The sequence below is a fragment of the Leuciscus leuciscus genome (assembly GCF_965113295.1).
Source record: "Leuciscus leuciscus genome assembly, chromosome: 16".
NCBI classification, from domain to species: Eukaryota; Metazoa; Chordata; class Actinopteri; order Cypriniformes; family Leuciscidae; genus Leuciscus; species Leuciscus leuciscus.
The window spans coordinates 20770960-20798177 of NC_138740.1; the positions used below are offsets into that span (position 1 = coordinate 20770960).

Consider the following 27218-nt stretch of genomic DNA (forward strand, 5'->3'; position numbering starts at 1 on the left):
AACCTCTCTGAGAATTGCCTACCCTACCTTTAATACGGAGAATTCAAATCAATCTTCACGCAGTCCGAGAATAATTAATATTTTCTTATAAAAACTCTGTTCTTTCTGTTTAGAATGACTCTTTCATTCATGAGGTCAGTTCATCGGCACAGGAACACGTCAATAATCAGTCAATAACTTTCTCTTTTTAAATACAACCCTCCACTGTCACTCACAAACGCTTCAAAACGTCAAACGTAAACACACTGGAGATGAAGAACACATGCGAGGACAACAGGGTGTTTCCTTTTACATTTATACAATTGGCAGAAATTATCCAAAATGACTTACTGCAAATCTGACATATACAGCATGTCTTCACTGGCGTTTGATCAAAAACGTAGCAGAAGCCGCCTGTCAAGAAGTCGCACTTTAGATTTTAGAAACTGTCAGTTTGGCTTGTGTTTTCAACTTGTATAAATGTCACGCTAAAATCAGACTGACAAATGATAAATCGCAGACTGCGATTTAGGAGCAAAATACTGTGTAAATAGCAAAAGGGTCAGTAGTTTGTTTTATAAAAGAAACACGTCTAAAACATTAATTATCAATATTATGTTAGCAATTGATGAATTTTGTTTTACTGGATTAGCAAGAGGATAAAAATGGTAGTTTTTACCATTTTCCAAAACTAAAATAAATATTGACAGGTGCATGCTGTCATGTCAGCCTTTACTCCCAAATGAGCGAGTAATAAGCAATAAGGACACCCGCCACATTTGCTCAGAAGTAAATTAACCTTACTTTGTTAACATTAATTCATTTACTTATTGATTCAGGTCAAAGCAGAGTTCACAGTGCTGGTGAGTCTGTTGAAGAACCGTTCTGGGCACTTAACACTAATGATATCAGCTGTAATCTCTTTCAAAAGTAGCTTTTTTTGCTCTCAAAATGCTTTAAGCATTTGCCTCAATTCTGTTTTTAATCACATTACCATGTAATTTAACAATTTCTTTCAAAAAATAAAAAAAATGGCAGATACAAATGCTGTGCAAAGACCTTATTCATTCCAGCCAATTTAAATCCAATCCATTTATACCCCTTTATGAGTATATATTACTGAAAATCACGTTTACGTGAGAAATCACATTGACAAGCTTTATATAATGTCTCAAAGACAGAGTTAGCAAACAGTAACCAAGAGGGGAGAAGCTTAAAGGAATAATTGGCATGGGTTGTGTGCATCTTCAGATCGACCCATCATTTTTTGTAACCTGGTGGCAAAAATCTCCTCCAAAAAAGAACCACCGCTCTTTCTCATATATCCTCCTGATAAAATATTAAAAATCACAATTGAGGGGTTCAAACTTTGCCAAATGCCAGTGCAGGAACTCCATATGCTTGCTCAGACTGGCATACAGAGATGAGAGTCAGCCAGATGAACATATGAAAAAAAAAAAACATGTGTAATGAACACATATCGACGCCAAGACCCATCTGCATATCATCTGGAAAGCACTAAGAGGTTACAGCACAAATAGTTTTGCGGTCGAAACCGGTTATCAATCAAAATAATGGATTGCTATTGAGATTTTTAGGAGCTTTGATACTTTAAGGCAGATGCTACTGTGTTTCTCTAACAGCTTGTCTGCTGCAACAATAAACCATTTTTTGGTCTTGCCATACGTTTATGCAGTGAAATGGATGAATGGAAAAGTTTGATTATGTTTCTCAATCCAATGGCACAGCAGCACCACCTGCTGTCTAATTCAGTGTACTGTATTCTCATGTACTGCAATAGACCTAAATTTAGGTTTTTGTTTCACATTTTTGTTTTCTAAAATACTTCCTCCTCACTGGCTGGCGTTTGGGAAAAAAAAAAAACATTATGACGACAAGTAAATGATTTTACGTAAAACATACTGTTGAAGAAAATATGACAAAAGAAATAACACTTGGTTGATGGACCCCAATGGAAGTCAATGGGGTCCATCAACTGTTTGGTTACTCGTATTCTTCAATATATCTTCTTTTGTGTTCAGCAGAAGAAAGAAATTCATAAAGGTTTGAAACAAATTGAGGTTGACAGATCAAATGACGACAGAATTAAAATTTTTGGGTGAACTATTCCTTTAACAATACACTATCAATGTTTTTGTTTTGCTTTTTAAAAGGATAGTTCACTTTGAAATAAATTTTTGGTATGTTTTAGCTTACCTCAAGGGCATCCAAGATGTAGGTGTCTTTTTTTCCGCAGTAGTTTCAATTTTGATATTTTTAGGTCAAACCGTTCTTGTCTGTCAGTCATATAATGCAGGTCTATGGTCATTATCTCAAAGAGCATGCACAGAGTCCAAATTAAAACAATCCCCCGTCGTCCAAATTAAACAATTCCCCATCATAAGTACACATTGATGGCCTAAGACACGAAACGAGCGTGAGAAAACGAACAGTATTTATATCGTTTTTACCTCTTAAACACAGCCATGTCCGAGTGATCTGATCTGACGTGTACGCAGACTGGTGCATAGATATATACACACTAGATGTCGCCTTGTCTACGGCAGTTCATTGGAACGAATGTCTTTAAGGCGACATCTAGTGTATATATCTATGCACCAGTCTGCGTACACGTCAGATCAGATCACTCGGCATGCTCTTTGAGACAGTGACCATAGACCTGCATTATATGACTGACAGACAAGAACGGTTTGACCTAAAAATATCTAAATTGAAACTACTGCGGAAAAAAAGACACCTACATCTTGGATGCCCTTGAGGTAAGCTAAAACATACCAAAAATTAATTTCAAAGTGAACTATCCCTTTAAGGAAAAATCTAGAAAGAATATGATTGTTTGAAACAATACAATCACAGTCAATATCTGGGAATCACCTGCAAGACACGTGCAAGATGAAGCTGAACAGTGAAACACCCGTAACCTGAAGCGCTTTGTGAGCAGGTTAATTAACACATCCGATGACGCATCAGATATACACAACATAAACATAATATTACAGCTTAAATATATGTGTTGTTCACAACAAGTACAGTATTCATGTTACATATTTAAATAATATTATTTGGTAAAGAAGTAATAATATTAATAGTAATTAAGATAAAATTATATTTTATCAAATTAGAATATTAATTTATATTTATTTTGCTCTTTTCAACTAAATTAGTCAGTAAATTGACTTAAATAATGTATATGACATGACAAAATATTGACTAAATTCAAAGGATCTCTTTATCAAAGACAAAAACTGTAAAAAACAGGTTAGATTTGAAGTGGGTGTTTTGGGTTTAATAACTGAAATTAAAAAGTAACATCTGCATTTGCATACAGTTTGGAAAAAAGCCAATGCCGGCATCTGTCAGATGTGTTGTACCTGTCGAGCGAGGTTCACGGAGTCAGCAGTCAGTCTGTCTCTGAGGTGTTGGTCCAGCTGTGAGGCGGGTGCGATCTCCACCACCTTCTGGTGTCTCCTCTGGATTGAGCAGTCCCTCTCGTACAGGTGAATGACATTGCCGTATTTATCGCCTATACACAATGGACCGATCAACTCATTGAGCATTACACTGAAGTCTTAAACCCATCTGGCAGTGTAAACAAACTCATCTGCTAGTATTTCTCCAAAATATAACAAACACAATCATTTAACAGATCAATAGACACTATGCAAATTAGCTGGCAGCAGAGCACTGCACCATTCTGTTCACTGTTGAGATCAGTGTGCTACATACAAATATCCAAAAATGTTTTAATTAAATGCCAGACAATCTATTTAAATAATCTAATTTGTTGTTGGGGGTTTTGAGCACTTCTTCAATGACGATGTCTGGGAACAGATTTAAAGTAAAAATCCTGTCATCATTTACTCACCCTCATGTCGTTCCAAACCCGAGTGACTTTTTCCATCGGGACACAAAAGGAGAAATTTTAAAGAGTCCTGGTTGTTCTTTTGCAAGCAATTACAATGAATGAGGACTGAAGCTTTCAAGCTTCAAAAAGCACCATAATATATTACAAAAATTTCTTCTGAAGCCATATAATAATATTTTGAAATATTATCACTGGAAATCATGACATTTCACACCTTGCACCTTACAAAAGTTTGGACGGAGCGGGTAAACTCACTACCTTCATTTACATGCAACCTAATACTCTGTTTGTAATCAGATTGATAGCTCAATCAGACTGAAATGTAAACAATCAATTCGACTGAGCTCGATCTGAATGAAATTACGATTCGGCTGAAATGGGTGGTGCAGATTTATTTAATTACCCATTTGATAAATGGTAAACAGTTTATTCAAATATACCTTGTGCACATGTGCAGTGCCATGATGCAAATGTTTTTACATGTCTTCCAAATGGGTGCATGTTTATTTATGTCTTTTGAACTGGTCAGTAGAGGAGACCAAGGCCTGGATTCACAGACAGGGCTTAGATTTAGTCAGGATTAGGCCTTAGTTAAATTAGGACATGTAAGTAGGTTTTATAAATGTGCCTGCATCTTGAGACAAAACACTTGCATATCTTACAATATATCAGTGTAAGTTGCTTAAAGTTGAAACAGCTCAAATATGGATTTTAGTGTGTGACTACGCTTTAGCCTTGTCTGTGAAACCAGGCATAAATGTTTGCTACATATTTGCTAAAACCGCAAATACTTGGCACTGTGAATGTGCTGATATTTGGTTCTGAATACCTGTGTAATGCACATGTATAACATGTAGAGACATGTTAATCGGACTGCAAAGTTTAGGGTATATATAAACAGAACTCTCAAAATCTGAAACTGGATTCCATTCAATCAGACTAATGAAAATTAGTGAATGTAAGCATACCTACTGATCCAGTCAGTGTTTAAAAGACCACTGAAAGGAAAGATTATCTTAAATTTCAGTCTGTCCTCACACAAAGCTACTAAATGGCTTCAAAAAACTTGAAATATAACAAACAAGTCATCTGGGCCACTATTATGTTACTTTTGTGCCTTTTTCTTAAGATTAAGACCTTTTTTCACATTAAATGCTTGGAAAAGAGCAACATTTATCCTTTTGTGTTCTACAGTAGATAAAGTCATACAGGTCTGGAATGACATGAAAGTGAGTAAATGACAGAATGTTCATTATTGGTTGAACTTTTTTTAAAATGTTTTATATTAGAATACTTGATTTGCAGTTGTTGTCCAGAGACTAGCCCAACACAATCGAACTCACTTACCAAGGATCTGCACCTCGATGTGTCTGGGTTTCTCAATGAACTTCTCCACAAACAGAGCTCCATTGCCAAAGGCGGTCAGGGCCTCAGAGTACGCTCGCTGATAGTTCTCCTCTAGTTCCTGGTCACACACACACAGCCAGAGGGTCACCCGGTGCAAATACCCAGCACACTAATTCATACAGCACCACTAACTGAACAGCAAACAAATCTAAAGTGTACACAAGGGCCTCACTTTAATGCTCATTTAAAAGCCCTCCAGTGTCAAAGCTCGCAACTGGTTCTTTGAAGGAGCGGAGCAAAGATTAAATGTGTTCCAATCCACAACAAATAATGTTACTCTCAGACACGATACCTCATACTCTTTGACCACCCGCATCCCACGGCCCCCGCCCCCGTACGCAGCCTTGAAGATAATCGGGAAGCCGTAGCTGTTGGAGAACTCTTGAGCTTCCTGCAAAGATGAGATGGGACCCTCTGTTCCAGGTACCACCGGCACACCTGTAGGATGACCAGAAAAAGCAATTTTTTTGGACATGTACTGTAGCAATGCCATTCTTTTATGTACCATGAAAATATTGATACAATACTAGTTTAGTAGACGAATTTAGGTTTAGTAATTTAAGATTTTAATTTTAAAAAGCATTTAAAATCATTTTTCTACATGAAATAACCAGAGATTATAATAATAAGAGAACTGAACTGAGCAAATCGCCCCAAAAGAACATTTTAGTACCCACTCATTCTCATGAAGCACTGAAAATGCTGTAAATAGAGTCAAAACATACAGGCCAAGTAACTGAAATCTACCCTGTAAAAAAGCCTGTCATTTTTACAGAAAAAAAAAAAAATCTGTAAAAGTACAGTAAAAATGTTAAACATTTTCAGATCAATTTTACAGAAAACATTAACATTTTAAACCAGTAAATGCAACTATTGTAAAATAAATGTTTCATATTTCTATTTACATTTTTATTTTGATCATCATTTGCAATGCTTCATGGGATTGCAGTTCTTTTCCTCATTAAAGCTGATAAGGTGCAGTAAGCGATTTCTGAGAATCACTGTTGATATTTCAAATCAACCCAAACAAACACACCCCACGCTTTCAACACGCTTTTCAAAAATCGCTTACTGCACCTTGCAGTCTTTTACCCTTGTCTTTTTGTCCAATTTTCAAATAGTTTCTGGTTCCAATCAAAGTTTGTAATGTTGTGATTCACCTCATAGCTGGTTTGTCTGGTTCATGGCTTATGGCTTATAAGCTCTTTAACAAAGACCTTTTAAAAATCCCTAGGGGAAAATACTTTAGGAACCAAGGCAATAAAAAAGTGGACGGGCACTTTTGCACTCTAGTCAACAACAGTTGAATACTTTGTCATGAGTATGAATGAATGAATGAATGTCATGAATGATACATTGTGATGAGAGAGAGCATGGTGTATGATAAACGCTTTACCTGCACTGATGGCAATGGTACGAGCCTCAACTTTGTCCCCCATCTTACGCACCACGTCTGGGGTGGGGCCGATAAAACGTACCCCAGCATCCATACAAGCCTGGGCAAAATCTGCTCGTTCTGACAGGAAGCCATAGCCTGGGTGGATGGCATCTACGCCATTCTCCTGCCAGACACATAATGTGAAGTATTGTGTCACGATTAATCCCCAAAAACCCATTTTCAAATAACTGCGGTATTATCACATTTATTATTCAGAATGACAAGTGATAACACTTGTAAAAAGAGGAGATTCATATACACTACCATTCAAAAGTTTGGGGTCAATACATGTAAAACAAAAACCAAAAATTCTAAATAAATTACTACTTTTATTCAGCAAGGATGCATTAAATTGATCAAAAGTGACAGTAAAGACATTTATATTGTTAGAAATTTTAAGTAAATGTTATTTTGGTCAAATAACTGTCAAATGATTGTGCAAAAAGTATCAGGGTTTCCACTAAAATATTAAGCAGCACAACGGTTTTCAACATTGATAATTAAAAGAAATATTTCCTGAGCAAATAAATCATATTAGAATGATTCCTGAAGGATCATGTGACACTGAAGATTAGCTGCTGAAAATTCTGCTTCGCCATCAAAGGGATGAATTCCATTTTAAAATGTATTAAAATAGAAAACTGTTGTTTAAAGAGACTTCTTTCCCCCCAATGCATTTACACATTTAGCGGAAGCTTTTATCCACTGAGACTTAGAGTAAACCCATGACCTAACCTTAGTGTTGCCAGTAACCCTGTACTTCATTACTTTGAGTCATAATATTGTAGATACAGCTCTTTCCATTATCAGCTAAATAGCAGTAGTGACTTCCGTTCCTTCCAAGAATACAGCCCAACTTCACCAACGGACTGAAAACCTTTTGTTTATCGACCTCTTTTTAAGGTTAACTGATGTAGCTGTCTCTTAAACAAGTCATAACAAGATGTTAGGAATGTTTCATGCACCTAATACAACATAGGACATTTTTTTCGGCACACATGAGGTAAAGTGTTGAATTGATGCAGTATGTTTGTTTATTTATTGATTAAACCAATAACTGACTAGCTTGTCTATTGATTGTTGCCTGAGGTATTTAATCAGAAAATGAGATGTGGGAGAGCAGCCGCCTGTTGAGGGTTTTTACAGCTACACTACCCTGTCTTCTTGGCAGCAGACTCTGAACTCTTTTCAGAAGGAATAATTACGTGCAATTACTGCTCTTAGCACCTCTGTTTGTGCTCTATCTGTCCAATCACTGCAGGCTGTACGTGTACTTTAGAGGTCACGCGATCCTAATCTACCATTTCACCACATAAACAACAAAATTCGCAGGTGTTAAAAACTTGTGAATACATTGCTGCTTTGAAGCAAACAGTCTGGTTTTTGAGACAAACAGAGTCAGTTGATGGAAATGTCCCTTACCCTATTGCATACTCAAATATTTGGTTTTCTGTGACATTTGGTTGTCGATTCAGCCAATTAAAATCACATTGCTTGCAGGCATAGAATGGTGTTGGAGCGTTTTGGTGGTATCAATAAGAATGGGTTGAAAATAACAAACCAATTAGTAACAATTTACATAATTTTTAATTTATTGCTGTCTTGGAGTTTCCTGAATAATTATAGTGTTTGTTTTATTTCTAGCTATTACTGAATCTTTTCTTAGTAACGATAACTTATTAGATGAAAAAATACCTGTATTTGTGTGTGACAAATGCATAAGAACAATAAATAATATATTTTAAATATTTTTAAAGTAAAATGTTAAATTCACTACCATTCAAAGGTTTGGGAACAATACTTTTTAAAGTAATTAATACTTTTATTTAGCAAAAAATCATTAAATTGATTGACAGTGACGGGAAAAAATTCAAATTCTGTTCTTTTGAAGTTTCTATTCATCATAGAATCCTGACTTTTTTAAAAATAAATTTCCACAAAAAATATTAAGCATTACAACTGTTATTTTCAATTGTTATAATAATATATCCTGATTTTACTGTATTTTTGATCAAATAAATGCAGCCTTGATGAGCGTAAAAGTCTACATACTCCAAAACATAATAAAAAAAAGTGTCAAATTATAATTGTAAATATAACATTATAAAATCTTTATTTTATTTGATATATATATATATAGGCAAATTTTTGCGCTTGAAGCCAGTGAAAAACCATGTAAAAATGCAAGTTGAAAACTGAACTACTGTACAGAGGATTCACAGAGTATCTTTACTGAACCCACACGAGTGTGAGAAAAGTCTGACCTTGGCCACTTTGATGATGTCTGGTATATGCAGGTAGGCCGCTACAGGTGGCAGCCCCTTGCCGATGAGGTAAGCTTCATCTGCCTTTTGTCTGTGCATCTGACCTGTGTCCTGCTCAGAGTAGACGGCCACTGTCCGGATCCCCAGCTCTGTGCATGCCCGAAACACCCGGATGGCAATCTCTCCTGCAAAGAGCGTTTCATGAATTACAATGCATGAGTGTACAATTCATTCATACCATGTCTTTTACAGAGGAAGGACAAAAGACAGAGAGACTGAGAATGGTTATGTTCAGAATAGGACACAACCTTTGTTATTTCTACAGTAAACAATATCTTAAACCGTATTTTATGGATGCATTAACTTTAAAATTCGATCTGATTGCAATAATCAGAAAATTATTACTTTTTTAAAAATAGTTGTAAGTCTGTAAGATTTTGTAATGTTTTTGAAAGAAGTCTCTAATGCTCACCAAAACTGCATTTATTTGATACAAATACAGTAAACGAGTAACATAATAAAAATACTATTTTTATTTTAATATTTTTTTTATGTATAACATTTTATATTTTCTGTGATGGCAAAGCTGAATTTTCAGCATCATTACTCTAGTCTTCAGTGTCACATGATCCTTCACAAATCATTCTAATATGCTGATCTGGTGCTCAATAAACATTTAGTATTACTATCAATGTTGAGAACAGCTGTGCTGCTTTTTGTGCCGCAAGATTTTTGTGGAAACTACATTTTTTCAGGATTTTTTATAATTTTTATCAAATATTTTTTATTTCACTATTGTATAAAATTTGAATGGTTTATTTATATATTTATTAAAGTGTTATATTCCTGTAATTTGAAAAATATATACAATACTACAAATAAAATAAAACAATCTAAACTAAAATCTGTTTTTTTAAATGTCAAATTAATGTTTCAATAACTGTATCACATAATGTTTAACAGTTAGCAGCTAGTACCACTAGCTAGTATGCTAGTACCACATTCAGAGCACAGCCGCTGCTGACACACCTCTGTTGGCCACCATGACCTTTTTGATGGGTTTGTACTCCAGTGTCTGCGGTGCAGTATGGGCGGAGCGGGTCATAATCCACACCCTCCTGATGGCTAACAGCCCCAGGGCAGAGCGCTGTCCTCCCAGTCCCACCTGTAGCAGCATCTAGAGAACGAGAGCCAAAGATAGGCGTTACAGAAAGCAGTTCCTTCATGCTCCGGTAGTGATATCTATTGAGTGTTATCTGCATCTGTAAAGAACCAAAGTGATTAGGATTAGCCTTGCAAGTGTTTCACACAGGAGCTCTGGAGATAACAAGAGTCAACACTCGAACTAAAGGGAAAGTGAGGTCAAGGAAAATAATACATGGGACAACAGGAGAATACGCCTTGTGTAGTAAATGAGTGCTGCAAAATAGAACAACAGACAAATCCACAAGCACTTGGACAAAGAAAGAAGACTGGCATATCCTACGTGAGAAGATACTCAAGCCTGTCTTTAAAAAAAAAAAGCTGTATTTCAAGCTTATCCACACATACTGAAAAACATGAACAAGGTCAAGTGCCCACAGGGCCGAACAGAACAAAAACACAATGTTATATCGTGATCATATTGCCTGTGGACAAAGCTTCTAAGGCCGACACTGAACACCTGAAACAACAGCAGAACTGATTAAACTCTGTGGGAAACACTGAAGGATCAGAGAGACTCTGAAGCCGCAGGAGACAAAAGGCTATAAAGACTACAGAACAGACAATAAAAGCAGGGTTGCGCAACAAAACTGACTCAATTTCTCATCAAAACACACCCAAAACTAGCCCAATCGCATTCGGGGGGGCTACAAATTTGCATTCCGAGTGGATGTGGGGGGGGGGGGGGGGGTTTGGGTTTGGTCACTTCAACCAGACTAAAAAAACAACAGCATGTTATATGAACAAGTATGAATCGTTCACAAAAATATCATTACGATGCATTTAGAAAAAAGATGGGGAAAATGTATTTCATTCAGACGTTAACAGTGTTACTAAATTATTAGAGTTTATTAATATTGACTTTAATTGAGCATTAGTTTATGACAAACTAATAAATGTTAAAATAGGAGAACAAAGCATGCATAATTAAATATCCTACATCGGCAGATACCAATATTGTAACAATAACAATATAACAAATACCTTCCTAAATACAACATTTGGCACATTGTTAGTCCTTAATTTTGTGTTAGACATAATTTTTCGATTTTTCTATTCATCCCATGTCATGTTAATAATTTTTGCAGATTTTTAAAACTATAATTTTTTTTTTTTACAATAAGCCATTCTGGTAATGTGATGGGTCATTTGACGTCCAATGTACTGAAGCAAAACCAGTTGAAAATTCCAATTATCAATTAATTTAGGAGTGGGGAGAACTAGCAAACACACCTGGTTTATATTTGCCCATGCATCTGATACTAAATTACATTCGAGGATATCGCAAAAACATGCTCAAAAGTCTACCGACTGCAAAGGAAAGGTATTTGCACAGCATATGGCCCCTAGATTCATTTCTAATCTGCAAATCACAAAAGCTACGGCTGATTTCACATGGGAGCATATTTAAGGTGTCCAATTTCACTCTAACTCTTCTGTGGTTCCGGGAAAGTTCAACTGTTGTTATACTTGTCTTCTCCTGAATAAGGGGAATTCCTCTGCCAAAAATCACAACAATACAGCAACTGTGTCCTGCCTGAGAGAGAGAACCTGACACTTATACAAGAGGTTGCAGAGGTTTGCACTGCAGAGGAGAGAATCTGAAGCTGCTGTAAACAATAGCAGCACATTTATGTGAATGACTGTGTGGAGATGGGACAATGTGGGAATGGCATTCTAATATGTATGTGAATTGGGCCATGTAAAACAGAGAGGGGTTAATTGGTGTGATTTGGTAGCAAAATGATCATCATCATGTTACAAATTTTGCAAATTATGCAAAATATCCCTCCTGACTGTGTAGAAGCAAGTGGCTTTGAGAGATTAAGTGAAACATTCGCATTAAAACTTTAATCCAAGAGTATGTTGGCACAGCCTGCAGGCTTGGTCCATAAAAAAGAAAAAAAAGAATTACTCTACTACTCAAAAGTAAACCTTAGCAATGCACAGAGATCCACTTACAAACTCACTCACAGCCCAACTTATGAGAACACAGGGCCATTTATTTGCCTATACAATAGAGGAAAAAAACAAGCCCAGAATATATCCTCTGGTCTCACTCATTCTGCCACATCTTTCTTACCCATTATGAGAGACTTACCTGTTACACAAAAACATAAGGGCAATACAATATTTAAACATGCAATAAACCTTTTTCTTGGATCATACCAATCCCAAAATGCACCACAAACAAGGCTTACAAAGAAGTCTGTGTGTCACTCATAATGTATGCATGAACATATACAGTCATGTGAAAAAGAAAGTACACCCTTTTGAATTTTATGGTTTTACGTTTCAGGACATAATAAAAAAATAATCTGGTCCTTGGCAGGTCTTAAAATGAGGTAGATAAAACCTCAGATGAACAACAACTCATGACATATTACACCGTGTCATGGTTTATTGAACAAAAACTAGGCCAAAATGGAGAAGCCATGTGTGACAATCAAAGTACACTCTTACTGCTTCCACAGGAATTAAAAGGGTAAATAGCAGTCAGACGCTGCTAATCAAATATGTCTTTGATTAATTGATCATCAGCAAGCGTGAACAACTCTATAAAAGTAGAAGTTTGACACGCAGTTTGATGTTCTGGAGCATTTAGGTGTGTGTTAACAAAATGCCAAGGAGGAAAGACATCAGCAATGAACTTAGAGTTGCAATTGTTGCTGCCATCAATCTAGGAAGGGTTATAAGGCCATTTCCAAACAAGTCCATCATTCTACAGTGATGAAGATTATTCACAAGTGGAAAACATTCGAGACAGTTGCCAATCTGAGTGGACGACTCAGCAAATTCACCTCAAGGTCCGACCATGCACTGCTCAGAGAAACAAAAAATACCAACTGTCAAGCACAGTTGTGGAGGGGTGATGATTTTTGGCTTGTTTTGCAGCCACAGGACCTGGGCACCTTGCAGTCATTGAGACGACCATGAACTCCTCTGTATACCAAATGTATTCTGAAGTCAAATGTGAGGCCATCTGTCCGACATCTAAAGCTTGGCCAAAAAATGGGCCATAATCAAGATGTTTGCATTGGCCCAGTCAAAGTCCAGACCTCAACCCGATCGAACTGCTGTGGCAGGACCTTAAGAGAGCCGTGTATTTAACAAATTCCTGCAAACCTCAATGAACTGAAGCAACGTTGCAGTGAATAGTGGGACAAAATTCCTCCACAACGATGTGAGAGACTGATAAATTCATATAGAAAAGTATTACTTAAAATTATTACTGCTAAAAGTGTCTCTACAAGCAACTGAATCATTGGATGTACTTAGTTTGTCACCCATAGTTTCTCCATTTTGGCTTTTTTTAAATAATGACAGTCTAATACAGTAGGTCATGTGTTGTCTGCATCTGGGTTGTATTTACTTCATTTTAAGACCTGCTAAAGACCAGATTATTTTTTATTATGGCCTGATAAATAAAACCATAGAATTTCTTCATCACATGACTGTATATTTTAAGCAATGGCAAGATGGTAGATGTGAAATGGGATGAAAAGACAGGCAGTCTGCATGATTCTGCTGCTTTTAGCACATCATCGGTTGCCACCATGTGGCTGATGATGATGACTCCAATATATCCCAGAATTCAAGAGTCATCAGGTTTCTGAAGATGTTCATAAGTGTCATATTATCAGACACCTGCTGCTCTTCATAAAACATGTTCAGTGTTACGTAACTGTGTATAATATATAACAAAATATAGAACAATTCATGTGAACTGGAATCCAATTCAATTAATAAAAACTGCATGTACAATAATTAAAAAAGGGACATAAAAGTTATGCTGAATCTGCTCAAACAACCAAATAAAACCTGGATATTAATGTACATGGCAGCTGCACAACAAAAAAAATATAAAAGATAATATTTATAGTAATATAATATTTTAAAAGATTAAAATGGTGAAAAATAATTATAATTCAGCCAACTTCCTCCTCCAACCTCCATATAGCGAAAATCATGTTACTGATGTCCAAATCACTGTTCATTTCTTTATTTGTTGTAAACTGCCCTATTAATATTTGGGGCATCATAAGGGACAGTTTGACACTGTCATTCCTGGATTGGGATTGGACTTGGACAGATGGACGTTAAACTGTCATCGACAGCTGCCAATTTAAAAGTGAACCTGAACTTGCTGCGCAATGAATAACCATTTCCCATTAGTAAGCTTCAACATTCCTTTCTAAACGGACGTGCAGCCATGAAGTGTTTATGTTTGGTAATAGTTTATAGGTCAATATTTTTTTTTTCTTGAATCAATAAACCACCCATCTGTTTACTGACAAACTATTGGTGTAAGTATGTTGTAATTCCATCATCTTGTCCAGTTTGATTCATTCAATTGGCACATGGGTTAGCAAACAGAGGAAAGCGTGAGTGCAATGCCCTTTGATCGCATGCTGGACGACTTCAAAACTCTAACACGGTTCATAAATATTTACTGCAGAAGCCACGACTGTCTGTTCATTGAAATAAGCTCAACTTAACATATCAAGAGGCTAGTGTTTATTAGGGCAGCAACTTGTGCTCATCATACTTGCAATATTAAGCATAAGTTACGACAGCAGTTTCAAAAAACGCCTGTATCATCTCATCTGATCCGATTAACATAAAATGCGAGAATGCAGTCTTACCTTCTTATTCTTGTCTCACAGCAGTGGCGTTCTGGGGTCCAATCCTGTTCCTTGAGGAAGAAACGTGAATACGTGAAGACGTAAAATCCTCGCTGCGTAAGTTCAGTGAATATCAATTGTACGTAGCGAAGTAACTAAATGCGTCTCGCCTGAACTCGCTTATTTACATCTCCTGACAGGGTGTTATTTCGCAGCCGAATGCTTCAGATTCCCGGCTGGATTTTCAACTCGTTAAAATTGTTTGCCGAAGTATGTCTGAGTTGGCTTGTCCTGCCACAAATCAGTTGAACACTTTTTAGTATTTGGCCAGTTGCAACATTTTTTCTTGAATCAATAAACCACCCATCTGTATACTGGAAAACTATTGGTGTATGTTCTGAGACTGGCGTCCCCGCCTACGTCTCACTTGTCATTGATGGGATTGGTTGGCGCTGAAATCGGCGGTGACCTATTCGTTCTGCGTGACGTCAATCATCAACAGCTCTGTACAGGTGCTGGTATTGGACGTTTGGGGGAAAGCTTGGGTGTTGTAGTTTCATGACGGGACAAAACTACAGATGGATAATTACTGCAGACTCTGTCATGTGGACGTTTCTGTTACCCTCACTCATTTCTAATTTTACACATCCCAAAGTTATAAAATATGTTTGTAATATTTGCAATGTATGTGTTTGTTTGTATGTATTAGTTTCTAAGTGGTATGCTGTGGACATGCTGACCCTTTAATTGATGTAATGTGATTCAAAATCATAAAATAAGGCCTAATATTGTCTTGTGCAAACAAATGACAATAAACACAATAGATATACATCAAATGCACTTTTCTGTCTCTCTTACACTATTTTTAATAAGCCCATGCAGATTTACAGTTATATAGGCAACAGTGTTATGAACAAAAAGAGGTAATTTAGAAACAGAGGTCCAAGATGTTTATTTAGCAAGAAAACCAGAGTTCTGCAATGGAATGCATAACCTTTTTTTTTTTTTTTTTACTATATTACCTTATGGGCAGAGGAAGAGAGAAAAAAGAACCAGACCGTAAACTTAGATCTCAGAGGAAGAAAAAACAACAACATATAAAGGTCATAAAAAACATAACAGTAGAATAAATTAAGAATTGGGGCAGAAGATGCAATACTACCACCATAATGTATGTGATTCTACCATTATACGCCATTTAACCTTAACCATTTGTTTGTTTAACGGTCTATACAGTTACAAAAAAATGGATTTCATTCAAAGCTGCATTTAAAGGCAGCAGTTGCTGCACCAACACAGCAGACACTGTCTAACTGATTGACAAGCATTACGCACCATCCCAATTGCCACTGTGCATGGACCACAACTACAGGACCATGGGAGAGCATGCCATTGGTTCTGAAAAATTCTTTTAAAAAAAAAATCATAAAATGCAGGTGCTATGGATGTATACAAATATATCGAACAGCCTGCAGGAAGAATCAGCACACAGCTTAAATTTAATATTTTTCCCTAGATAGAAATGGTCCACTGACTAGGACACCAAGTGCAGCATCAAAATGTAAGACTGTATATTAAGGTGAAAATATTCTACATCTTCAGTAAAACTCCACACTTATAGAGCTCAAACCAAACATTAAACCTCTCTACACCAGTCTAGAACAAAATAGGTGGCAATTGCTTTGGGGTAGTAAAATTAGTGAGGAAATTGACATTGGAAAGAAGGTTAAAAACTTCCCCCCATGTTTCTCTCAAATAATACAAAAAAGGGGCAAAGCAAACTAACTGAAATAATTGGTCCCCAATTAACCATCTCTGGATTATTCTACACAGGTTTGTCTAAGGTTTTTTTTTTTTTTTTTTTTGTAGACATTAGTTATGCGGTCCCTAAAGAACAAGCCCTATACCAAAACGTAAACTGTACTGAGTGGCTCCACTTTAAATCCAACTACAAGCACTCGCTCAGACACACAGTTCTACACTTACAAAAACAATCACACTATGACATGGAAGTTTGAGCCGTTTTGTTATATAAAGCCCCTGATTATCCATGAATGGTTATTCACCATACAGTTCTAAGACCACTGAGCAGAGCTTGCATGAGAAACATGCAGTTAAAGGAGAACTAGCAAGTTAGAAAAAGAGGCAAGCTGGGAAGAAAAACAAAAGACACAGAAACATGCCAAACGTAAACAAAGCATGCATTGCTCTTGTCCATATAGTATGTCACAATCTTTAAAATATTGATATTGATACATGTGTTACACTGCTGTTATCACCATCATATATGCAAGATTTAAACTTTGTTGTGCATGTAAATGTTTTCTTCCAAAGAAAACCAGATAATGTAGGAAAAAGATTACAGAAGATCATAAGTAAAAACAAGCAGAGCAGGGGACTGTTTAAACTAATGGAAAGTAGAAGAGAGCAAAACTAAATGGAGAGGAGTAAGATATTGGGTTGTGAATGCTTGTTGAAGGTTGACAGTGAGAGTGCTGCCCACTGTTTGGTCTGCTGTGCTCCTTTTGGTTTCCAGTTTTACTTCGCTGTCATCATCTGGACAAACTCTGAAAAATTGGGGGGGGGAAACAAATATTAGATATACGTGCAAACCTTTACAAACTGATTACACAAGAATTCTGCAAGAAACAAACTTCAACAAACTAAGCCATGATCCATAAAGCCATAATACATTTGACCCTTGAATTGTTCTAAATACCTCAACCACAAGCTTGGGAGTTAAGCAGACAATACACACTTGCATATATAAAAATAAAAATATATAACACTATGCATCAATGACATTAACATGTGGAATACCTTCATAGTTGACCTGACCATCACCATCAATATCTGCCTCCCGGATCATTTCATCCACTTCCTCGTCTGTAAGCTTCTCCCCCAGATTTGTCATGACATGACGCAACTCTGCTGCACTGATATAACCGTTTCCATCCTGTAAAGCATTAGTCATTGAGTGAGGAAAATATTATTTCCCTTTTTTTTTTTCAATAAGTGAGAACATGCTTCCAAGAAAACCTATTTTACCTTATCGAAAACTCTGAACGCTTCTCTGATCTCCTCCTCGCTATCTGTGTCCTTCATCTTTCTGGCCATCATAGTAAGGAACTCTGGGAAATCAATTGTTCCATTGCCTGAGGGGGGTACAAAGATAAGATTTAGAGAAGAGCTACAGTAACATGGCATTATCTGTGGAAGGGTTTCCTCACCATCAGCATCAACTTCATTGATCATATCCTGAAGCTCTGCCTCTGTAGGATTCTGGCCCAAAGAGCGCATGACAGTCCCTAACTCTTTAGTAGTGATGGTACCATCACCGTCTTTGTCAAATAAGGAGAAGGCCTCCTTGAATTCTGGGGGAGAAGAAGCACAGATAATGAATTAAATACTATACAATTATCATCAAATCATATTGTTGGTTTAAAGGGATAGTTCACCCCAAAATGAAAATTGGGCATCATTTACTCACACTCAAGTTGTTCCAAACCTGTATACATTTCTTTCTTCTGCTGAACACAAAAGATGATATTGAGATGATACCCCACTGACTTCCATAGTATTTTTTTATTCTCCATATTATGGAAGTCAATGGGGTCCATCAACTGTTTGGATTCAAACAATCTTTAAAATATCTTATTTTTTGTTAAACAGAAGAAAGAAATTCATACAGTTTTAGAACAACTAAACGAATGACAGATGACAAATGACAAAATTTTAATTTTTGGGTGAACTATCCTTTTAAGGTAAAGGTTAATCTTACATACCAGCAATCTGCTCCTCTGTTAGCTGATCAGCCTATAGAAATTATACACACAAAAACAGTTAATTATTATAAACATAGCCAGATAGCACTGAGATTTCAGTCTGAAGCTTAACTTTATTTATTGCGTGTTAAACTGAAAGGAACGTGTCTAACACGTGATAGCTTGTTTTACAAGTTTGATGATGTCATTCATGACTACAACGCCTAACTCAGGGCTCTGTGAATTTGCAAATTACAAAACGCCGTCACAGCAGACTAACGTTACGTTGCTACATTTAACTGTATTTGCATTTTTTATTTTTACTATAATGAGGTTCACGGTTATAGGCCAACTGAATGGATTAGTGCGCATGTTGTGGGAAACTAACGTTACTAGCATGTTGTGGCCGATCCGATATATTATAAAAACCTTGAACTATTTTTTGCACAAGAGACGATACGGGTCCCGTCTACTGTAAACCATCGAGATTTGTACATATATTTTCAAACTGTTGCCTGCTGACGCCGACATGAGGCGAGCTAGCAACAAGGAATCAAGTCAAGGAGGATGTGCTAGAATAGCACATTTTATGCTGTAAATGTCTCGCGCCTAATTGCAATTATAGGAAACACTGGCAAACGTCACACGGCAAGCGATAAAGCCGTTTACTCAACACTAAGAAATATGAAAACTGTGTGTAACCCGTTTAAGTGACGTTAGCCCGGGAGCTCGCGCGCTCTTTCAATAGAATGACGGTTAGCTCGCGAGGAGCTAAGCTAACACTAGCCCATTCACACCTATCACTTCGCCGTGAACGCTCAGCCATTTTTGTAGCAACGTTGCACTTTTACTATTAGAATAAAGTGATATAAAGGCTTACTTACCATTGTAATTTAGTGTGAACTACGTTGCTCTTTACGCAGATAAAAAATGGAAACCCAAGCGTTTGCTTTCCGCCCGTGCGATTGTCAAGCACTATCTTCTGCTGCTGTGCGCCCAAATTTCAATATTACTACGCCTTAGTGTTTCGGTCCAAAGTGGGACGTCGCACTCCTTGACAACAAAGCTGTTACTATGGTCTTCCTACGCCACGTAGTCAAAATGTTTGAACTCCAAATAGCACAGAGAAACTTTCCCGTTTTAGTTTATAAAAACGATATATTGTACAGCGTAAATTTATGATTATTCTTTTCAAAAGCCATAGCATTCAAAGGTGGCTTTCAGGTTTGAATGGATGGTGCCGGAGAGTTTATATATAGAAGTCTGATGGCACTCGTCAGCTGACCTAGGAAACGTATTTTGATTGGTTTTCAGCCACCTGCAATGCGTCAGGGAGTCCTCGATGAGTGCACTTCTTAAAGACACAGACGCAGGAAAACGAGTAGTGCAGAATCAGATAGTGCTGCAGACTGGCAGCATGTCAGAGCTAGAGTCTGTTGTTATAAATACGCCCATTTTATGATCAGTACTGTGATTTTGAATGTCTTATTTAGAGAAATAAAGTTTAAATAAAAAAACACCATTTGAAGGGAACACAACGCGTTGCCTAAAAGTGGAGGTTCTTGGTCAGATTTGTGGTCCCAAATGAGTAATTGACCTAGAAAAGTGAGTTGTGAAAAGGTAGAGGACATAAGGAGAAAATAACTCATTCATCAGTAATATTTCAAGTATCTATTTTTTCCCCTTTTAGATTTACATTTAATCATTTAGCAGATGCTTTTATGCTTTTATCCAAAGCAACTTACAAATGATATAAACTATAGAAATATATTTTGAGAAGACAGTTGATGAGCCTTTGTTTCTTGTGATGATAGACCCTTTTTCACATTTCCAGGGTTCTCAGAAGTGGAAGTTGTCATAGTTGGGTAAACTTCTATAGTGGTGAATGAGAGACTACATTCAAAATATCTGTTCCCATTTGCTCAAATAGCAAAAGAAAAACTCCACAATAGTGTTTTCACAACTTTCAAAGAGGAAAAAATAGAGAGAGATTGATAACGGCAGTCAGAAGAGAGAAAGACATTTCATTCAATTGAACTTTACCATCACTCCCACAGCTGCTGTATTAGAAACAACCTCAAAAGAGCTTTAGTTTTTTTGTAATTTGTTGCAAAGTTAATAAAATACCAAGTATGGTGTTAAAAATATACATACTTTTTTAAAATGAAAATGATAAAATATAAAAACTTTGCTGGATTAAAGATGCTGATGACTGTTAAAACACTTCATCACAGTCTGTGAAAAGGGTCCATTAGGTCTGTTCTCTCAGACCTCATATACATTTGAGACAATCTCCCTCATCACTCAAGGCTCTGAGCCGATCTCAGCAGGGGTTTGTAAATCTGTAATGAGTTAAAATAGCCAGGTGAGACTGAGCTCTCTATATGCATAATGAATAGCTCTAAATAAAGAAGTCATCAGTAGAGACACCTGATATCATGCTATGCTGGAGACAATGAGTGCTGCTCCCTTTTATGGCGGTAGATTTTAATAATTCAACCATGTCTCCGTTACATCTCATTATGCTGGCAACACTTATGAAAATAGATGAGGGAAGCCTACCTGAAATAAAACAATGACAAACTACAAAGATGAATTGCTCCACTTAATTTATTGTCCACACCTTTCATTTTCATGCCTTTTTTTTTTTTCAATTACATAGAAGAAACAGCCATTTAAGATTTACTCGAGGACACGTGAACACTTTTCCGTGTGCAGAATTGCACTACATTTGAAAAACTAAAAATAATATATAAAAAAGGTTTAAATTAAAAATAATTCTTCCTATGGAATGTATTCTATGTAACAGAAAAACAACTACTAGCTTAAAGTTATGTTTAGTAGTCATGCAGTGCATGTGATGTATGTATTAGTACAATCTGATGCTGTATGTCAGTGTTTATGTACTAAAAAGGACAAATATTGCAACAGAACGGCCAAATCCATGTCCCCACACTTACTACGAATTTAAAGTAAGTCTTTAGGATGTATAAGGAAACTTCAGCATTATACCCTGTTCTGGCTTCACCTCAAGTTGTGCAAGGTTAAGCATTTTACCAACATCTATATCATCAGTACTACACACTACTGTAGCTTTTTCAGGAATCTCAGCATGCTTCAGCTGAAGAGTGACCGTTTCGTTTGAGTGCCAGTTGAGTGCAATAAGGTAGCGCTCGTTCTGGTCCCACCTTCGCACATAGGCCATGGCGAAGGTCGAGTTGAACAAAGGCAAGTATTCTCCATGCTGCAGAGAGCGCTCCTTTGATCTTTTTTCACTCACAGTCTTGAAGAATGTACGTAAAGTTTTCATTTGTCCCAGAATGTTCTGTAAAGCAAACATGAACATTTTACTTAAACTGAAGGACACAATATTGAATGATGAAACTCTGGAGATTTAGCAGTGTGCACGAGTGCCTTACCATTGGAATCACAGTGCTGTTAGTGAAGTCCCACACCATAGTTGGGTTTTTGGTAGACTAAATGGAAGAATAACACAACATTTTAGGATCTGCTCTTGAAAAGCACTCGGACCTGCTGCCTACTTTTGACAAAAACCTTCAGTTGACCTACCTCATCTTCCAGTCCGATCTCATCCCCATAATTAAACACTGGTGTGCCAGGCAGGGTGAGCAGCAGCAGTTGACTCAACTTGAGTTTGTCAAGCCCCACTACTGAAGCCAGGTGTCCAGCGATACGCCCACCGATGTTCCAAGCCAGTTGGGTCTGATTGTAAGTGGAATACAAGTGAGCAACAGAATGGGCAACATCCAGAGCAGACCTGGACCTTAGAGCACCAGTGAGGAGCAGGTCAACACCAGTTTTGTTCAACACAGCAGCTATGTCATCAGGAGAGGACTTCTCTGTAACGCCAATTAAGACCCTGGAAAGATAAAAAGTCAGTAAGGTTGAAGTTATTTAATAAATGTATTAAATGGAGCAAATTGGTTAGCAATACAATTTCAAAGTCCCGTTGACAGGAGTTCAGTTTGTAAAAGTTGCTCCCAACGACCACAAGGTGGCTCCTTTACTTCACAAAAAGAATCTTTAAGTCCATTCATGAAGTAAAAAATAAAAATCAACTGTTGAGTGCTCACTTTTTAGTTTTTCCATCAGATTCTGTCTGATTGCGGAAAAGGTCTTCAACGTCCCTCCAAAGGGATGGGGTTGCAGTGGAAACCTTCTCCACACCGTAGAAGAGGAATCCGTCTACACCTTCTGCTAGCCAGTGCTTCAGAGCAGGCTACAAAGACAAGGATCATAATTATTACTCTGGAAACTCAAGTACCCAAATCAAGTTCATTCAAGTGACAACATAGATTATTGGACAAAGAATCTATTATTATTGCTCACAATCTAAATCATACCTCAAGTTCCAAAGAGTTGACAGCATCATTGTCAAACCAGGGCTCTTCTCCTTTATAGTTAGGGGTAAGGTCCAAGACAACAGAGATACCTAGGGGTAAACACAAACATTTAATTGAGAGATATAGATAATATAATATAATAAAATATAATATAATATAAATACACACACACATGCATATGCGTATATACAGTGCTTAACAAATTTATTAGACAACCATCCAATGTAAGGTTTGTGCCACAGCTGCCCAAAACTGACAGTATTGGTGATTGATTACCAAAATAATTTATGTTTCTGAAATGGTTAATCCACCAGTACGTGTAAGCTCTTTAGTCACAGTTGGCCAAGTCAAAGTCCGGACTTGAATCCTATTGAACAAATTTGGGATTCAGTGGATTCAAATATAGATCGCACAAAAGTTTCAACAAAAGAAAGTCTTTGGGAACAACTAGAAACTATTTGGAGGTCGATAACAACAGAGACTGTGGAAATGTACTGTACATAAAGACAATGCCAGCAAGAACGCAAACTGTTATCAAGGCCAAAGGACGGCATTCAAAATATTACGTTGTTTTTTTTCATTTACATTAATTATTTGCAGATTAAATGACAATAAAAACATTTAAACAAATTAAACATTTAAAGTTTAAAATTTTAAAGTTTTCGACAGATTCCTAAAATATTTGTGTTTTCTCCTCATTATGACGGGTGGTCTAATAAATTGGAGCACTGTACATGTACACATACATAAGCAACTGTATATTTTGTTATATTTTGTAGAAACTGAGATTTCAGAATTCTTTGATAAATAGTATCTCAAGCTCACCTCTTTTGTGTGCAGCCTGGATTACTTCTTTAAACTGCGACGCATTACCAGCCTCTTGAGAAATCTCTGTCAAGTTCAGATCCTCGGGCTTGTCGGCACTGGACACGTGGATCGGGCCTATGACAAGACCCTTCACCTTTAACTCATCCAATGCCTGAACCTTTCCAGCCAAACCTGAGGGTAAAAGAGAATAAATAGGGAGATATTCAGATCACAGACCACATCCATGTTAATCCTAACTTCATTGTACCAGATTTGTCGATTCAGCAGCATAAGGAAAGAGTGACTATGAGTTTGAACATGTTCAGAGCCTGACATCCGCATTTAATCCCCAAACTGACCCAACCCTGCAACCCATTAACACTCCCTCCTTAACATAGATCATTTCGGTTGATTGGGTGTTGGCCCATGGAGTCTTTACCTTTCAGGTCTGAATTAAAGGCGTTCACGTCTCCAATCTGGTACAGTGGTCCATAGTTCCACCAGTTCATCTCAGGGAGGGGCTTGCATCGAGGAGCGTGTATAATGATGGCAATAGCGCCAGCCAGCATGCCCAGCCAACCAAGCCAGAAGAGAATCAGAAGTGCCCAACGGACTTTAACCCACCTATTCAAGAATAGACAACAGTGATTACATCATCTGAGTAACTAAAAAAATTGAAAAATACACACCAAGATATAACTTAAAGTAAAAGAGGTTTAGCCATGGTGCGCATCATACCCTGGTGTTCCGGCTACTTTCATGAGTTCTTCTTTGGATAATCCAGTGAATTTAGTCTCCTCATCTGGAATCTTCACCTTCACAATGCCATTCTTCTCACTTACAGGCGAGATGGCATAATTATTTCTAGCCTCTCCCTCTCTCATGGGCTGCTTCTCCTGCTCCACCTCATTGAGCTCCACATCTTTCATATCCACTTCATTTTCGTTGCTCATTTTGTCAGTTTATGTTTAATGTCCTGGAAACAAATTTAATTACATTAGCAGCAAGCACATCTTGGGCTGAATCCAAAATAGCCCCCCTAAACCCTCATTCACTATTCCCTACGTTAGTCCACTAATAATAATACTGCTCACTGGTCGTACATCGGTTGCACACTCGTTATTGCAGTGCAACGTAAGGTTGAATAAGTGCACTTGGTTACGTCCACTATGGTTTTGGACACCACTACAAATGTCTGTCCCCTCAAATAACGCCCTATTTGAGGGTATAAGGGAGATTTCGGAATCAGCTGTCGTTATGGAACCAGATTTACAGGCTGAGGAGGAAGCAGATGTTTGACGTCATGGGCGAGACACGCATTCAGGCAAGATACGCTGAACGTTGCATCACCTAATCAATTCACGCGGAGATGGCGACAAAAAAACATTTAAAAAAAAATGTATAACAGATGTACTAATACCCAAAATGACAAGTACACCAAGGCTCTTTGGTAGACTAGAAAGATTTGGGCTCTGTTAGACAAAACAACAGTTAATCCAGATTAAACCTCCAGTGACCGTAGACATAGCAACCAAATGCCGGGTGCCAGGTCAGCAGAACCACGCTCATCGAATCTAGTTAAAAATATACATATAAATATAACCGACGTGGGGCTAAATGGAGCGTTTGTGAGCATTAATTATATATTACACTATCGATTCGTTCAAAGCAGTAGTTTTCAAAGGAAACTGTACATTTGATGTAAATGGTAACGTTAGCGCGACATTTTGTAAACCGGATTGGTCCAGTTCTATTTGAGCCTGTCTGTTCACTGACTCATTCAGCCTGAATTAACACAGGTTAAAGAATAACAAACAATTTAACTCAGAAACATGCCAATGTAATAGTGCTTTTAAATATGAATAAACCATGATGTACGGCTCGCAAATATCAAGGATGTTGGCAAATTTAGGAACTACGCAAAATTGAACTGAAACAAGACCAGATCTTACCAGTTAACGTTACACTGGAATAATGATGAACTCTTCGTTTAAATTATCTGTGATAAATAAGAAATACCCTGCTTGTGCTCGCTGGTACCGTTCGAGTCTGTATTCACAGTATCAGTAGTGATGCTTGAGGTTTTTATAGCGCAAAAAGACTCTGAGTCGCACGCGGTACGCGTACACGTGTCTCCGCCCACATTTAAGGGGGAACAGCACAAAACCTGCTTTAGGACTAGGGAAAAAGCCAACAATTCTACTATTTTAACGAATCGATTATTTTGAACAATTCGTTTCAAAGAACCTGTTCCTTTGCATCATGATAAGAAAGTAATATAATCGTATCCAGAACGTATTTCCAGTATATTTTATTTGTATTTTCTGCTACATTTTGGTCTGTTAAAGTTTATTCTCGCTCCATCAGTCAAATCCCATAATTACCCCTAAATATCCGACTCAAAAGAACGATTCGCTTACGAATCATCCACGGTGTGAATCGAGTGCATCAAATCTGAAGCAGTTTTATTTAGAATTATATATAGCCTACGTATGTATGTGTGTATATATATATATATATATATATATATATATATATATATATATATATATATATATATATATATATATCCCTACAGAATTGACAAACTGAACATTGTTAAATGAATTTGTTTGTTTTCTCTATACATGCCACAGATATAATACTAGTATTATATCTGTGGCATGTATAGAGAAAACAAACAAATTCATTTAACAATGTTCAGTTTTGTCAATTCTGTAGTACGTGAACCTGCATTTCAAGCAGAAAATCCATTTTTGTAGCATTTTAGAGAGTCCACCTTAAAGGAGGCTGTCATTACTAATTCGTTCTCCTCCCTGTTGACTGTACAAGACCTCCATAAACATGTTTTTGGGGGGTTGGTTGAATGTATTGAGTTTCTTTCCTAGAAAGAGAAACAGCAACAACAACAAAAACTAAACGAGAATCTCAATGTACAGTTTAGTTAGTTCTTCAGTTCTTTATTCAATCAAAGTCTACCACTTACCCAAATTGTTCTATATTTTAACCATGCTGTATTTATATGTTTTATATGTATAGTGTAGCTTAATTTGTTTGTTCTTTAATCTATTATAAAAAGACCACTTAAGTGAAAAATAGCTCAAAATGTTTTGCTTAACCTTTACCCTAATTATGTGCTTTGGTCATTTAAGCAGCTAAGCCTGATTAAATGCAGCTCCAAAACTCTTATTTGAATTTGCAATAGACACGGAGTACAGTAATAATGCCTTATCAATCAGGTAGTTTGATGAAACAGCAAAAGAAATACAAGAGCACAGATTAAAAAAAATTATAATAAACAAAAAAATCTAAATGTATAAAATCCTTATAGTTTTAAACTCTTTATTAACTTCTATTATCCTCATGTGCTCCTACTGATAAATAATGTCCATTCAATGCGGTACAGACCCGTGCTTCAGAAAAACATTCACAACATATAGAGGACTGTGCTTTCACGTGTCTCCTAGAACCCCTCAGGAAA

At 37.0% G+C, this 27218-nt stretch overlaps 3 protein-coding genes across 4 annotated transcripts in view; all 3 read right to left on the minus strand.

Annotated features, from left to right (window-relative positions):
- The window catches only part of pcxa (pyruvate carboxylase a), a 119934-nt gene extending 104763 nt beyond the window's left edge, over positions 1-15171 (minus strand). The window contains exons 1-7 of the mRNA XM_082141057.1: positions 14824-15171; positions 10004-10151; positions 8975-9159; positions 6669-6834; positions 5565-5710; positions 5213-5330; positions 3372-3523 (exon numbers count right to left, since the gene is read on the minus strand). Of these exons, the coding sequence (XP_081997183.1) occupies positions 3372-3523; positions 5213-5330; positions 5565-5710; positions 6669-6834; positions 8975-9159; positions 10004-10151 (915 nt within the window). The 5' untranslated portion in view covers positions 14824-15171. The remainder of the gene's footprint in view (positions 1-3371; positions 3524-5212; positions 5331-5564; positions 5711-6668; positions 6835-8974; positions 9160-10003; positions 10152-14823) is intronic.
- Positions 15172-15729: 558 nt separating this feature from the next.
- On the minus strand, positions 15730-19789 carry calm3b (calmodulin 3b (phosphorylase kinase, delta)). 2 transcript variants are annotated; one of them, XM_082141080.1, is made up of 6 exons: positions 19451-19781; positions 18588-18618; positions 18033-18176; positions 17851-17957; positions 17623-17758; positions 15730-17369 (listed from the first exon to the last, which is right to left on the minus strand). In XM_082141080.1, the coding sequence occupies exons 1-6, from the start codon at positions 19451-19453 to the stop codon at positions 17341-17343; spliced, it is 450 nt and encodes a 149-aa protein (XP_081997206.1). In that variant the 5' UTR covers positions 19454-19781; the 3' UTR covers positions 15730-17340. The 2 variants fall into 2 exon arrangements, with proteins under 2 accessions (XP_081997206.1, XP_081997205.1); XM_082141079.1 differs by having other exon boundaries at positions 17851-18176; positions 19451-19789.
- Positions 19790-21158: 1369 nt separating this feature from the next.
- On the minus strand, positions 21159-25844 carry slc3a2b (solute carrier family 3 member 2b). The gene is made up of 9 exons (XM_082141076.1): positions 25690-25844; positions 24476-24713; positions 24177-24361; positions 23756-23929; positions 22931-23019; positions 22661-22806; positions 22137-22446; positions 21986-22042; positions 21159-21891 (listed from the first exon to the last, which is right to left on the minus strand). Exons 2-9 carry the CDS (start codon positions 24688-24690, stop codon positions 21547-21549), a joined length of 1521 nt encoding a protein of 506 aa, XP_081997202.1. The 5' UTR covers positions 24691-24713; positions 25690-25844; the 3' UTR covers positions 21159-21546.
- Between the last annotated feature and the right edge of the window lie 1374 nt (positions 25845-27218).

Bases quoted from the DNA above. Each gene is read 5' to 3' on its own strand.
- calm3b (XM_082141079.1), bottom strand. The intron at 18,177-18,587 runs GTATGTAAGATT...CTTCTCCCCCAG, and splicing joins AACAGAGGAGCAGATTGCTG to AATTCAAGGAGGCCTTCTCC. The intron at 17,370-17,622 runs GTATTCCACATG...CCAATTTTTCAG, and splicing joins TGGTCAGGTCAACTATGAAG to AGTTTGTCCAGATGATGACA.
- slc3a2b (XM_082141076.1), bottom strand. From the start codon at position 24,690: ATGAGCAACGAAAATGAAGTGGATATGAAAGATGTGGAGCTCAATGAG. The intron at 22,807-22,930 runs GTATGATTTAGA...TTGTCTTTGTAG, and splicing joins TCAACTCTTTGGAACTTGAG to CCTGCTCTGAAGCACTGGCT. The intron at 22,447-22,660 runs GTGAGCACTCAA...TTATCTTTCCAG, and splicing joins TCTGATGGAAAAACTAAAAA to GGTCTTAATTGGCGTTACAG.